The following is a 15,424-nucleotide window of genomic DNA, read 5'->3' as shown; positions in this document are numbered from 1 at the left end:
GGTTTAGTCGAGGTGTAAGGCATGGGTTGGACTCGATGATCTTGAAGGTCCCTTCCAACCTGGTAATTCTGATTCTGATTCTGAACATCTCTGTAATCTTTTGCATTGAGTTAGAATAAGGAGCCAGTGTATGGCAAGAATGAAACCAAGCTCTGTTCTCTAAATATCTTTTAATGTATTACACGATTGTTTATTGGTGATTGGCTATGTATAAAGCATCAGGAGGAGCAGAAGACACTTGTGGTAGGAGTCTACGTTTAACAGCTTGAACCTGCAAGTAGGCTGCCTCAAACTTCTTTGATGTTTGTGAAAAACAGTCATATGCTGTTGCTTCTGATGTCAGGCATCCAGCATTCATAAGAATGTCCAAAGAGGTCTTTTTCTTTGGTGGTCTTTTTGCACTGTGGTGGACACAGATACTAGGGTTTCTTCATTTTAAGTAAAGAGCAGGGAAATAATAGTAGAATCACTGATGCACACATTAAGTTTATTCTCCTTAATAACCTTGTTCTTCCATATATCCACCTTAAAGAAAAGCACTCTCTAAGAACTGGTTTCCTTCTCATTGCCTGCACCTTTTCTGAATCTGTAAAGGAATATTTTGACTGTTTTAGAGGTTTTAGACTTGGCTTTGGATCTGTCTTGTTTTCTTTCCCTTTGAATTTTTTGTTTTTGAGATATGTGGGGTTCTTGAAATAGTATATGAATTATTTTGTAACTATTTACATTATAAACCACGACCGTTCAAACTGCTCTTCAGAGACCCTGAGTAGGAGTATTTTGGTATAGGAGGCAAGCTGCTTGATTATTTGTGTCTCAAGAACGAAGTGCCAATTGACAGTAGAGGCCTTTGATTCTCATAGAGTAGAGAATATATTCTCATATTATAGGTCCACCTCTGGTATTTGATTTCTCATCTAGTTCCTCCATTGCTTGTAAGTCTGCCAAATATAATTATGCTATAGTATTTTTTTTATATTTTAAATCTTATATACTGGTTTGCTATTGTTGAATCTCTGTACAGCTTAATTTTACTGAAATGGTGTAATAGAATTGTCTTAAGGCATAACTTTTCTAAGGCAGAGAGTCTTATGGTATTTAATTCTTTCTCATAGAGTTCTTCTGTATTTCTCATCACCTTTATTGTCCTTTCTATATCTTTTTTAGTTCTACCATGTCCTTTGTGGCAGTGAAATATCAAAAAATAATAGCATATTTGAAATGTCAGCACACCAGCATACAGAGGTACAGATGGGCATTGCTGGTACAAACATTGTCTGTGTATATAATGCCACCATTCCTTCATGTGTTTGTTTTGTATTTGTATGACATAGTAATTCCTTACACTTGTTTACCAGCTTCAGTGCAAGTCATGGTATGAAATACAGTCATTTTTTTTATTTTTTTAAACTTAGGCTTGTTAAGAGCTGGATCAAGTATTAGAATTCTGGTAGATTTGGACAGGATTATACCTGCAGCAAATAGGGTTACTTTAGCTATACACGTACAGTTCAGCAGTGTTATTTTCTTTTTCCCATTCCAGAGAACTTCAGGCACAGGAAACCTTACAGAATGGGCAGCTAGGATGTGGTGAAGGCATTCCAGATCTGCAGCCAGGAATTTTAACAAGCCAGGCAATGATTGAGAAGATCCTTAGGGAAGATCCAAGATGGCACGGTAACATTACAGTCTCCTTTCTCTGTTTCTTCATTGGTGTTTGATCCAATTTGTCCATCCTGGATGTTTATCTGGGAGAAGTTCAAAAGCCTTTTATAACAGAGTAAAAATCGGTTTATACAAGTAATACAGATATTTGTGAACAAGTTGTACTCTCTATCACATGTATATTCAGATTGCATTTTGAAAATGTTTTGTTTTGAAAATGTTTAAAATATTTGGTCTAATATGGTCTTTGAAAATATATAATAGGTCAGTTTATTCAGTACAAGTGCTGCTAGTCTTTGTCATTGTATTGTTCTTAAGAACAATGTTTAAGAACGTTGAAGTGTTAAAATCAGTAGGAGTTCTGGTTTGTGCTAAGTAGTATTAATGATTGGAATCTTGGTTTTTTGAGTCATTAATATACTAATTTATTGACCATATTCTTTGCTGAACTTGACTAACAGGAATAAAATAGAATATTAAACATGAAATTAGAACAAAGTTGGTTCTCATGTTCATGGTTTAGACTTGCTTATTTTGTAGCCAGAGATCCCAGACTGGTTTGGGCTGAAAGGGACCTTAAAGCTCATCCAGGTCCAGCACCCCTGCCACAGGCAGGGACTCCTTTCCCTAGAGCAGATTACTCCAAGCCCCGTCCAACCTGGCCTTGAACACTGCCAGGGATTGGGGCAGCTACAGCTTCTCTGGGCACCCTGTGCCGGTGCCTCACCACCCTCACACACGGTAATCTTTGCTATGTGAATGTGTATCGTTAATGAAATTTTGAGAATATTTCTTCAGCTAGTTTTTCACAAATCCTACAGGAGTCTTGTAGTATTGTGCAGTTCATTTTTTGAGAACATCAGGCTAAAATACTGAATTAAAGATACATGACATTGACTGCTTCTGTTTTACCTACATCCATTTTCTCATATTAGGAAGAAGTTAGATTGGATTGACATGATTTACACAATCATTGACATGATTACCCATGCTTGCCATTAGCTAAATTGTACCTTCTAATTTATTTACTTGCTCCATTGTTCCTCTGAATTTTTCTGTCTCTACCCAGAACCTTGTTTGTCATTTCTTACTTCCTCCTTCCTGGAACCAAAGATGTAGAGACAGAGGCAAAGCCTCTTCTCCAAAGAGGCTTAAAATTTGTCCAGGAAGATTTTACTGGACAGCCTTAACATGCCTTAACATGAAAGCAGTTTTGGTGAAATACAGACTGTCAACACTAAACTTAAGAGAAACCTAGATATAAAATTGCATGAGTTTTTAGTCTTTGTCTTATTAAAATGAATAATTTATTTTCAAATGTTTGTTTTCCAAATGTTTAATGTATGTACTTAGAATTCCTGGGTAGTTTCTCTACCAGTAGATTGCAGTGCTTTATTTGTGTACTTTATTGTAATATTGGTATTGAATATAAAAGCAATGATGATTGCTTTGCATGTAAATGTGTTAGACTTTTATTAAAAACTGCAGAAGTCAGTCTGAGTTTATACGAATGGAGTGGTCTATAATTTTACACCAAAAAATCATAATCTTTTTACCAAAAGCAGCGTGATACCCGCGTTCACTGAAGACACTCTGAATGCAGAATTTAGTTGTTTATTTCTTTTAATTGTTGACCTGTTTACAGACACAAATTTTGTATTAGCTGGCTACAAGACAGAACAGTGTACCAAGCCACCCAGACTCTGCCGCCAGGGATATGCATGTCCACACTATCACAGTAGTCGAGATAGAAGACGAAATCCCAGAAAATTCAAATACAGGTACATAAATAGTTATTAACAATAGACTTTTTTTTTTCTGGTCAGTCATACAGCTTTTCTTTAATGGACTGATCTGTTGAGTTCTTCTATAATGCAATTGGATATTCCTAATGGAATACAACCATGTCTTTCCCAATAGCTATGTTAAAATTTTTTTGGGGGAAAAAAAGTGTCTGTTGAGAATGATCAGGCAGTTCTAAAGACAAGAACTATGAATCTGTAATGGAAATATCCTTCTTACTTGTGAAGAATGAAGGCAATTTCTGTAAAAACTTGGAATCACTAACGCAAACCTGTGTAACAAAAAGATCAATTAAAATTTCTGTCTTGTTTTCTGATTTCGTTCTATAAATTTCTATTTCTGAGCAATATTTTTAAGAGCAAAATTTAATGCATTCTCTCTTTTTATCATGACATCACTCATCATTATATCATTTTTCATTATTTTCTTACACTCTGGTTTCTTCATTGGTTTTGTTGGGGTTTTTTTGTGGAGCAATGCAAGGTTTAGAACTGATGGGCTTTGCTTGACAGTCTCAGGACTGTGAATAAATGTCGTTAGACGGAAGATAGAATCCTAGTAGTTCAACTTTCTATCAAAGAATTTACAGAAAGTCAGAATGTCTCGGAATTTGTAACTTTGTAGGTCCCAGAATCTAAGGTTCTGAGATTTTAGTGGGAAATTCTTTGAGACTTCTGCTAAGAATTAGATGCAGACATGCTCTGAACATCACTTTTTTCTAGGTCTACTCCTTGCCCCAATGTAAAACATGCAGATGAATGGGGTCAGCCTTCAAGGTGTGAAAGTGGGGATAGCTGTCAATATTGTCATTCTCGTACAGAGCAGCAGTTTCATCCTGAGGTAAGAACTACATCTCTGCTTATTTTTAGTGATTTCAAATTCATTATGGATTAGATTATCAATTAAGATATTATTTATGAAAAAACATGTGACATACATTCAAGACTTAAGTTGTTGAGGTATTTGCTTAAGAAAACCAAAATTTTCTAAGCAATAATTATTTGTACTGCTGTGGTTTTCACTGATGATAGGCATTTTTATTGTATTGCTTACGAAAAAGTAATTATTCTCTGGATTTGGGTTTATATATGTTCGCTTTTTTACCTAACCTCTTGGACTGGTAAGGAAGTCAGAGTAGTAGTAACTTGGGTCAAATTTCTATTTTAAATATAGTTAAAAAAGTTTTATTGCAAATGATTAAGAGAAACCTGAATAGATCAGGAGGATGTGGAAAGAGCAGGAAACTCTCATAGTGGTTAAAGTAAGACACTCCAGAAAAAACAATTTAAATCATTTTAGATTATTCTGCAGGCAAAGTCTTTGTAAGTTTGTTGGACGCTTGAGCGTAGTAGTGAAATGCTTGGGAAGAGAGCAGTGGTATGCAGTCTGCTGAGGTTTAATTCTTATGCAACACTATGAAAATGTTAGATGTGCCAGTTAATGGAAACAAATGTGATACTGAAAAATACGTGTTATGCTAGAAGCTGTCTGTACAACACTGGATGTCTGTTTTCATTTTGGGACCTTTGAAAGGACATGAAAGATTCACAGCAGGATATGATTTCTTTCACTAGAAAGTTTAATACTTAGTAAGCTATAAGCAAAGACCATTCAATTTCTAATTTCTCTTCAAATTATGAAGACTATTGAAGGCATTTCAGTATCATACTGTAAAAGGAATTCTTAGACTATTGACTCCAGGATTGTTGCAAGCTTCATATCATACATTTCCTATCATAAGTTGACCAGGTACATGGCACTAAAATGATGTCAGCTATCTCTACTCTTGAGATGTTGCTCTAGAATTTCACTGTCCTGATTACTGGGGATTTTACAGTCCAGATTTATTTCAGATCACCTAATTTTTTCTGCATCATATTCCAGCTTCTTTTTCTGAACTAAAGGTGTCTTTCTGCTTAGTATTGCACCATACTTTTATTTATGGCAAAGCTGCAAATTAAAGTGCTAAAATGAGTCACAAGGCTGAGCCTTGAGTTCTGCTGTTAATTTTGTCAGCTGCTTTCCTCTTTCATACCATCCATCATCATCTCTCCATTAGTAAGTCTAACAGCAGATATGTAACACCGTTAAGAAACATGTTCTTCATTATCTCAATTAATCTTACCACGTCCTTTATTGAAGTCCTTACTAGAATGACCACATTTCCATTTTAGAGGACCTTTGATTTCTCAAAGTTATATGGTGAATCTACAATGATGTGCCTTTGCGAAATGTATTTATGTTTTTATCCCATTTTTTCTGTCTTTAATCTGAACGGCAACAGACAGAATAATTAGTGGACATGCAGTGACATAAATCGGCTATTTTTTAATCTTCTCAAATATGCGTGAGCTACTTAAATGCTCATATAAACATATGTGGCTCAACTTGCAAACGCATATAGCATGGGGAATAAACAAGGGGAGTTAGAGATGTACCTGCGCCTGCAAGGCAATGATCTTACTGGCATTATGGAAACATGGGATGGCTCCAATGGCAGAGTGTTGGAATGGAAGGATACAGGCTCTTCAGGAAGAACAGGAAGGGGAGACGAGGAGTTGCTGCCCTCTATGTCAGTGACCAGCTGGAGTGCACAAAGCTCCACCTGGGGTGGATGAGGAGCCAACCAAGAGCTTAGGGGTCAGGATTAAAGGGAGGGCAGGGACAGGTGATGTTATAGTGGGGATCTGCTACAGTCCCCCAGACCAGGAAGACTTAATGGGTGAAGCCTGCTATAGACAGATAGGAGCAGCACAAGCTCTGGTCCTCCTGGGGAACTTCAGCCACCTTGATGTCTTTTGGGAACAATTCAGCAAGGCACAAGCAATCCAGGAGGTTCCTGGAATGCATTGGTGGTAAACTCCTTCTCCAAGTGATGCAGGAACCAATAGGAGGGGACTGTGCTGGACCTTGCTCTCACCACCAACAATGGGCTGGTGGGGAATGTGAAGCTCAAGGGCAGCCTTGGCAGCAGTGACCATGAAATGGCTGATTTCAGGATCCTTAGGGCAGCAAGGAGGGAACACAGCAAGCTCACTACCCTGGACTTCACAAGAGCAGACTTTAGCCTTTTCAGGGATCTACATGATAGGGTACCAGGGAGGGAAGAGGGGCCAAAAAAAGCTGGTTAATATTCAAGCATCACCTCCTCCAAGCTGGTAAGTGATGCATCCCAACAAAGGGGAAGTCAGTCAAGAATAACAGGAAGCCTGCATGGATGAAGAAGAAGCTCCTGGACAAACATAGACATAAAAGGAAAGCCTACAAAGGGTGAAAGCAGGATAGGCGGGCAGTTTGGTGGGGATAGTGTTATGACCTCATCTGATTTTAGGTCTAGTATTTAATTTCACAGAAACTAGCAATGTTGCCTGCATTGAAAGAGGAGTTTTCTTCCAGCAACTTACCCTATGATCCTTTCCCTCCTTTGCTCAAGCTCTGACTTTCATCCAGTTGTGTGGTTAGAATGGAAGTTCCGTGCAGCTTTTGCATTTCTGACTTGAGGATTCACAGCACTCATTTGATCCAGTTTATATTGAAATTCAGTATTTTCAATTATGTTGATCAGTTACCTTCATTCCTCAGTCTACTTATTTGATATCCATAACTTTAGTGCATCCTTAACTTTTTAATGTCCTTCAAATTGAATTAATACTCACTTCATCCAACATTATCTTCTCTCATTGGATGTTTTCATGTACCTGCTCTTTACCAAATTAAAATAAAGAATATTATCATTGCCTCTTAGCTCAGTGACTTTTTGTTGAAGAAATTTCCTGGTTATCACACTCAGGAATAGCTTGCTTCTACTGTTAATAGATAGCAGCCATGTTTTCATCTACAGCTAGGAAGTTAGTCTCCTGTAATGATTTAGTTCTTCGAGTTTGCTGTCTGTCTTGTGATATCGATATATGTAGATGACGTGGCCATCTCCCGTATCTGTCTTTTGAGGTGCAAGCTCTGCCCCGGTAGTATTTTGATATTATTTATATTATCACTTGTATCTGTAGCATTTGCCAGAGGCTGTATGTATCATCTGGGTAGCTCACAGAATCAGATGAGGCTGTTTTTTTGGCTAGGAACTCAAACTAAGAATGAACTTCCAATTACATGTTTTGTTGAAAGCATTTGGAAGTCAGCCCTTCTCTTTGTTTTGTTTTTTGGTTTTTTTCTTCTTCATCATTAGCATTGTGCATACAGCATTGGGTTTTATATTTAAGCAGTAAACAGAGAACAGGAAAGAAAGATGGGCCCAGCTTCATTTCCTAGTTTGGGTGTGGTATCCACAAATGACTTCTATGTTTTTTTCAATGTCTGTGATAGCTCCCAGTGAAATTGGTGGAAGGATCAGTCCTGCTGTTTTGTCTAAGTGTGTCATTTGGGTGAATACTTGTCTGCAGTGTGGATGTTTTGTCACTTTTTCAGTGTTCAAGGAAAAATAAATTATTTGTGGAATGATAAGCATCAGTAATATTTTTGTGATTTAGCATTTTACTGTAATTTCTTGGATGACCTTTGCATTATGCATGAACTAGTAGTGAATATAGCAACTAAGTTTTCAGCCTTTGATTCAAAATCACTATGAGAGGGAAATTTATCTGAGATGCTTAAAATAGCTCCAAAATAAAGAGCTTACAAAACTAGTTGTTAATTTTTTTAATATATGGTTTCATTTTTCATGTTTGCTCTAAGGTAGACACCCAAGATACAATTTTTACACAGCGCATGCAGAAGTATCAAAGAACTTGCATTCTGACCTAAGAATTATTACTTACAGAGCCATGAATCACTGAGCTGATACTGAAAGTCAAAATACCAAGGTTTAGGGAACAAAAATATCCCTCTGCTATTTGCAACAGACTTGCAAATCACCAGAATTAATTTTCTAAAGAATCTATGTGATTTTTAAATAGGTTCTTAATATTGTTCCAATATGACAGCTTGTCAGCCCCTCCTCACACTGTTGTGAGATCCAAATATTATCAAGGTCAAAGAAGCATGGAATGGTTTGGGTTAGAAGGGACCTTAAAGATCATCCAGTTCCAACTCCCCTTCCACAGACAGGGACACCTTCCACTAGAGCAGATTGCTCCAAGCCCCATCCAACCTGGCCTTGAACACTGCCAGGGGCAGGGCAGCAACAGCTTCTCTGGGCACCCTGTGCCAGCGCCTCGTCACTCGTAGTGAAGAATTTCTTCTTTATATTTAATGTAAATCCACCCTCTTTCAGGTTAAAGCGATTACCCTTTGTCCTATCAAAACATGTGGTTGTAAAAATCCCTCTCCAGGTTTGTTGTAGCCCCTTTAGGCACTGGGAGCTGCTCTAAGGTCTCTGTTTAAGGAGTCTTCTCTTCTCCAGGCTGAATCAGCCCAGCTCTCTCAGCCTGGCTCCAGAGCAGAGCTGCTCCAGCCTTCAGAGCATGTGACCGTCCAGCCAATTCCTTGCCCATCGCATGATCCGTCCATCAAATCCATGCCTCCCCAGTTTAGAGACAAGGGTGTTGTGTGGGACAGTGTCAGTTGCATTGCACAAGTCCAGGTAGATGATATAAGTCATTCTCCCGTTATCCACTAAATACCGTAGCCCCGTCGTCGAAAGCCACCAAATTTGTCAGGCATGATTTGCCCTTGGTGAAGCCATTTTGGCTGTCTCAAATCACCTCCTTAGTTTCTATGTGCCTTAGCACTGTTTCCAGGAGGATTTGCTCCCTGATTTTGCTGGGCACTGAGGTGACTGACTGGCCTATAGTTCCCTGGCCTTCGTTTTTTTTCTTTTTATGAAAATGGAAAAGCCTGGTAGGGCAATAAACTGTATCTAGATCTTACTGGCATCTTAATCATTACTGTCATGAAGAGTCAGCATTATTTCAGTTGCTGCTCACCCAGTCACGTTAGTGAAAGGTATTTGAGTGTTAGGATGATTTGGATATTAGAGTTGTCCTAATGAAGGAGCTGTGTTGCAAAAAACGTACTGTTGTATTTGGGTTTTTTCAGTTCTGTAAGCTGCTCTACTACATGTATCATTTCTCCTGCAAGATTTCTTGGAAGTGGTGTAAATTCCTTTGAAAATTTTATTCTCAAAGGTCAACATGGAAAACCAAAGCAGTTTAAACACTGCTTTTCTAAAATAGTATTGTTACTTACTATTTGTTATTATACAGAAGAGGGTTAAGATTCTCTTGTCTCAGGTTTGCTTTTCTTAAAATTCTGTTCTCTTTGATTTTTTAAAAATTATGAGAACTGAATTTTCTAAGGAAACTGTGATACGTGTTGTTAGTAAATATTCAGAATTTTTCATTTAAAGGTTTTATAATTTTCTAGCAATTTTGTCATTATGTAACAAATACATTTAGGTTAATCACCATTTTGTTTTGTTTAGATATATAAGTCTACAAAGTGCAATGACATGCGCCAAACAGGTTACTGCCCACGTGGTCCATTTTGTGCATTTGCACATGTTGAAAGTAAGTAAGAGAACTGTTATTTTGTATCAGTGTTTATAAAAGCGAACCATAATTTTGAAACATCAATAACAGAAGCGACTTAACATCATTAATTTTAATTATAAATGGATTTGATGTCACTTGCTTTTAGAAATTTAGTCCGTATTTTCTAATACCATACATTGCTATGGGAGCTTGCTGCATTTGCATCAAATTTGTATAGCAGAAAAATTTTTACAGCTTTTCTTTACAAATGCAGCTTGTCCCTGCAACTTTTTGAGCTTGATTTGGCAATTTTCTACACACATACTTGACTTTTTAAAATGTATTAGCTGTCCTGTTGAAACCTACAGTAGACTTCTCAGGTAAAAGTTAAATAGCCTCTCAAGTATTTGCAGTAGGGCCTTAGCTAAACTGGAAAAGAACACAGAAAATTTTCAGCTGTACTCTCCTCCATAGCCCACTTTCATCTTCACTGCACTCAAACTTATATATAAAAAAAGGGAAGAGGAACCATTTTTCTTCAAGAAAGCATTCAGTTCTTTGGTATGATCTACACATGTTAATTCTGGGTATGCATCATCAGATTATTTTTAATAGTAGTATCAACTTAGGCTACCCCTCCATTCTTCCTGTATTCTAAAATGTGAAATGTGCAGTTGCTGTAGCAGCTATTCATGCCTTCTTCTCAGCTGTGATGCAAGGCAGAATTTGAAGCATTTCTGTGTAACCAGTTTTTATAAGTGATAATTATTTTTTTTTAATTATGTAGCTTTTGCTTCATTATGTAATCCATAAAAAATAGTTTGCTCCTGTCTTACTTCTTGCTTTCTGCTTCTAGACCTGGAAAGAGGAAGTTCCAAATGTCTGCAATTTAGTAGTATTTATCTTAGGATTCTCTAATGATAAATAGTGGCAGTCTCCTCTCTCTATGTAACCTGTCTAAGCAGATGTAATGTTCTGTACAACCTTTTACTGTGTCACATGCTTACTTAAAAGACTTCCAATGAATAGAATCATTCTTGCTGCACACAGCTCTTTTTTCTGAGAATGTGTGGTGTGGTGATCTTGTCTTTTAATTTCTGTGGTATGATCCATTTTACTTTTTTCAGGTTTTGTTCCTCAAAGAAGAAGAAGGATAAGTAACCTGTATTTATTTCAAGAAGCCCGTTATTCTAAGACCTAACAAGCCTTCAAACCATTATGGCAGTGAAGTCTTTATGAACTGCTTCTTCATATCAAAAGTACCTTGCTGCCTTTGTTTTCATGCTGTTGAGGCTATCTCCTAAATCAAGTCCTTCACTGTTTGCCAGTTTTGGCAAGTATGTCTTTGACTCAGGAAGTCTGAAAATGCACATTTTCTTACAGAGATGGTTTATGGCGCTAAGTCTACTTTTCTCTTTATCTGATACAAGTTTTTCTTTCCTGAAACAGCTGAAAGAGTATGATTTAAACAAATTTACTGCATACGTGCAGCGTAGTATAATTGTGACATGATGAAAATCTCCTGTGGGAGTGTTTTCTTGTTTCCTCTCTTAGAGCATAATGAATGCTGCCTCTCCTTTTGCCTGTCCAGCATGAAGACTGTGCAGGAGAAACTCAGCAGAGCTCTTGGAGATTGGAGTTCTTTTGAGACCCTCATCATGATCTACTTCTGTGTGTCTTAGTCATTAGTAGGTTTTAACAGTTGCTTGAATTTGCTTTAAATTTTAACTTTTTGAAGTTGCTTTAACAGATGCTTGAATCATTCTCAAATGAAGCTCTTATTGACAATAAACAAGATTTCCATCTCTAAGGGAAGTTAAGCATTGCTCAGGCTAAAGATAGAGGGCTGAAGAAAAGTGCAAACTTAACAATTTGCTGATCTTATTCTCCCTAAGGGGTATCTTTCTAATCTGTTGCTGATGTTTCTACCCCAGCCCATTCTTTCTTCTACTCTGTAGGATGAATTCTTGTACTCTTTAAAAATCTTCAGAACTCTGGGAGAATTCCTGACACTTTAAACATGTTAGCAGTGCTAATTGAGAAGCAGCAGCTTAATTTTCTGCACATAGTTGCGTTAGAATTTTATGTCCATCAGAAGAGACTTGAGACATGCTCAGCCAGCATGCTCTGGAACTCTGGCTTTCATCATCTTGAATGAAGACTATATAAGCAGGGAATCTCAACAAATGAACTTGAAATCTTGCAACAGTACCCACCCCCTGTCTCTGGTAGTCTGAATAGTTCATCAGAAGTTAGATGTTTGTTTACTATCAGCAAGAGTGCCTTTCTGCTATTGGCAACAACTTTAGGCTTAGTTTAGCAGCTCTGACATTCTGTCTCCTCTGTTAGTAGAATAAAATGATTTCTATGTTAGGGAAGGGGAGAAAATGGTTTCAGAGTTGTAGATCTTATCATCAGTATGAAAAGCATGGAACTCTTGGTTCATGGATCTCTTTGAATCATAAATTACAGGTGTTCTCCACCTAACTTCAGTGAAGCCCTACCTATGTGGAATGGGTAGAGGAATATTTCCCACCATTCATACATGTATGCCAGCAATTTTTATCATTCCGTGTGAAATAATTTGTGGAAGCATACATTCTCTCTAATTGCATTCCTAGTGTTCTGTCAATTACTTCCTCAGAACCAGCTGACCATTTCCACCCACGCCCCCCTTCTTCCTCCTTTGTATTACTATTCCTCCAAGACTGCTTTTCCCTTCAGGCCCTGGCTGCAGACAGTATTATCCTGTAAATGTCACCTCTTGATTTTTTCCCCCTTCTGGCTGAAATCCTAGATCCAACCGTAGTCCCAAAGACACCTTGTGATGACAGAAAGGGGGAGGGTACCTAATCCTGAAACGTAGAGAGGTAGTGGGATCTGACATATCTCCCTTTGCAAAACATAGAGTAACCAGGGTGTATGGGGACACTTCAATAATGGATTCTCTTAAAGTAATGAACAGCAGCCTGTGGCAGTCATTTGTGCACTGACTGCCTGACTACAACTGGCATCTTAAAGAAGAAGAGATTTTTTTTTTTCTGATACAGAACCATGCTGGCAAGAGTTTGGAAACTCTTCAGTCTCCTGTGTTACTGAAGGCATTTGCCTTCAGGTTGTTCATCCAAGACTGTTCTCTCCTATTGGTACCAAGACTGCAATAATGAAAACACTTCTGACTTCATGAAAAATGGGATTCTCCAGGCCAGATGTAGCCCAACTGTGGTAACTCTTGTATGCATAATACCCAAGCCTTGTTAGTGCAAATTCTAAGGAGCCTGTATAGCTGAAAAAGTTGTATGTCATAAAGAGTACAACCCTATTCCTATATAGACTACTGATACATTATCCCTGAAGCACTGCTGTATTAGCATTAGATAGTTGAAGGTCTTTTTGAGAACTGTACTGACCTCCATGAGCTTCAGGGATCACCATGAAATAGGCCACCACACGAGACTGTTGCTTTTCTGTCAGTTGCAACCTCCTACAAGAGCTATAGACCTTTGAGAAAATATGGCTAGATTGGGGGAAGCTTATGCTGTAGAATTTGTTACTTTTGTGCAGCTGGCCAAAAACTATGATGTACATTCCTGGAATAAATTAGAATGACATAGAAGCATGCATTCTGAATTTAATGTGTCTGTCTGACAATAAGCAGAATAGCAAGAATTAATAATGTTATTCTCCCTAGATACCTTGGAAAGAGAAAGGAGAGACCATTTCTCTTTGAAATGTTTGGAAAGCAATCTTATACTACCCTTCTGGGGTGGTATAACTCCTTGCACTCATTTACAGAATATTGGACGGATGTGTGGTTGTGTCAGGGAAAAAATGCTAATGGAAGATGTAGGAGAGAGCATGAATTAGATAGGGGTTTTCCTGTGACAGTGTGAGGGTTGACTGGACATAAGGTGGCTGCTCTGGCCAAGCAGCTCTGCAGTAAGATGATACATAGTGGAAGTGAGGTAAATTACAAAAATCCAGCACATCTGTTCTTGTCTTCCCAATTGTTCTTTGCACTCCCATTCTGCAGGAGGAACAGCAGGACTTTAGTGACATCATCTTTGTAAACCCTATGGTTGCTTTTTCCTTTTTTTTTAATGGGTGTGGGTGGCCCTGTGTGCTGAATGGTACTCAGTGGAGCTTTTTCCTTTCTCTTTTGTGAGCCACTTCCACATTTTTGTAATTTATACAATAGAGGAAATATTTGGTAAAGCATTGAACTGTGTAGTCAGAAGGTTACAGAGTTGTGATGAATAAAATACCAGGTAGAAAAAAGCTGCATCATTAGAAACAATCCTCCACTAAAGAGAGGCATCTATGCATCTCATACTCATGCTGTTTCTTACTGTGACTTGTACTTTCATGCACTCTGTCAGACCTACTTATTGTTTCTAGTAGAGACAAATATTTAAATTTGATTTTTAACTGTAGTTTATCATAACCCCTTAGATACGCAGAAGTGGCTAGAGATGAAAAAAATCTTGCTATACCTGTAGAATTTATTCAGAGACTTTTGCTTTCAGTTCTGACTTCCTTACTTTGATGTCTTGTGTGCATGGATTATGAGGTGAGGAATGTTAGTAATAGCAATTGCTTACTAAACTAAACTTAACTTTTTTTGTTAACTCATCATTTGCCTATAAAACTAGAAGTCTAAATCTCCTTAGTATATTGCAGATTTAGAGAATCAAATATCCAAGATGTGTAATGGTTTAACAAAGTAGCCTTTGGGGAATTGCAGAGTAATTGTTCAGTCACCTTGAGCTGAATTTTCTGGTATGAAAATTGACAAATCGTTGATCACCATTTACATGTGTAAACTTACACATGTAAGTTACTAATGAACTTTCTCAAAGATTTTTGTTCCTTTTTAAGTTAAATTGTACAAGTCCCATGTTCTCTTCAAATTGTTTTCTGATTAAGTCATTTGATTCTAGTCTGGAAAAAGAAAACAAAGAACCCTGAAATTATGATGTTACGTTTCTGGTCAGGAGTTCTAACAAATGTTGTCTTTAAACCCTGGTGTGACAGATTCTGGAAAACAAAACAAAATGTACAATACTTTTAAATATATCGATTTCAATCAATGTCCCACCAGTTTATGATGGAACAAGAAAATAAGAGTATCACATTTGTTAGTAGCCACAAATACATAATGGTGGATTATATATTTGTTATATATTCTTACCTTGACTTTTATGCTTATATTAAAGAGAGAAGGATTTCTTGTGTGTGATTTATGTTTCCATGTGACAGGTGCTTTGTTCGGTACTAGGTATGTAATTGTTTAATTCACACAGCTAAGTATCAAATCTGTGTGTAATTTGTTGGGGATTCCTTCAACAGAGGACACCATGAATGTAGTCATACTGCAAACTGGTTGTCAATCAAAGCCAGACGCTCACCTGTTTTCAACAGACAGCATAGGAATTGCAAATGAATGGAGCAGCAGTCTTAACTCCACAAACAGCATTACAAATAGCAGTGGGCAGTCTGGAAATGTAAGTGTAAATAATTCTGGAAAAGTT

The 15,424-nt window shown here is 37.6% G+C and overlaps 1 protein-coding gene across 3 annotated transcripts in view; it reads left to right on the top strand.

Moving 5' to 3' along the window:
- UNKL (unk like zinc finger) overlaps positions 1-15,424 on the top strand; it is a 55,083-nt gene that overhangs the window by 8,005 nt on the left and 31,654 nt on the right. For all 3 annotated transcript variants that reach the window (XM_080617084.1, XM_080617083.1, XM_080617085.1), the window contains exons 4-6: positions 1,544-1,677; positions 3,311-3,446; positions 4,191-4,308. In XM_080617084.1, coding sequence (XP_080473210.1) covers positions 1,544-1,677; positions 3,311-3,446; positions 4,191-4,308 — 388 coding nt within the window. The remainder of the gene's footprint in view (positions 1-1,543; positions 1,678-3,310; positions 3,447-4,190; positions 4,309-15,424) is intronic.

The sequence above is a fragment of the Psittacula echo genome, assembly GCF_963264785.1.
Source record: "Psittacula echo genome assembly, chromosome: 5".
Taxonomy (NCBI): domain Eukaryota; kingdom Metazoa; phylum Chordata; class Aves; order Psittaciformes; family Psittacidae; genus Psittacula; species Psittacula echo.
Note: the sequence above shows the minus strand (reverse complement) of the source record. Positions and strands in the feature narration are given on the sequence as shown.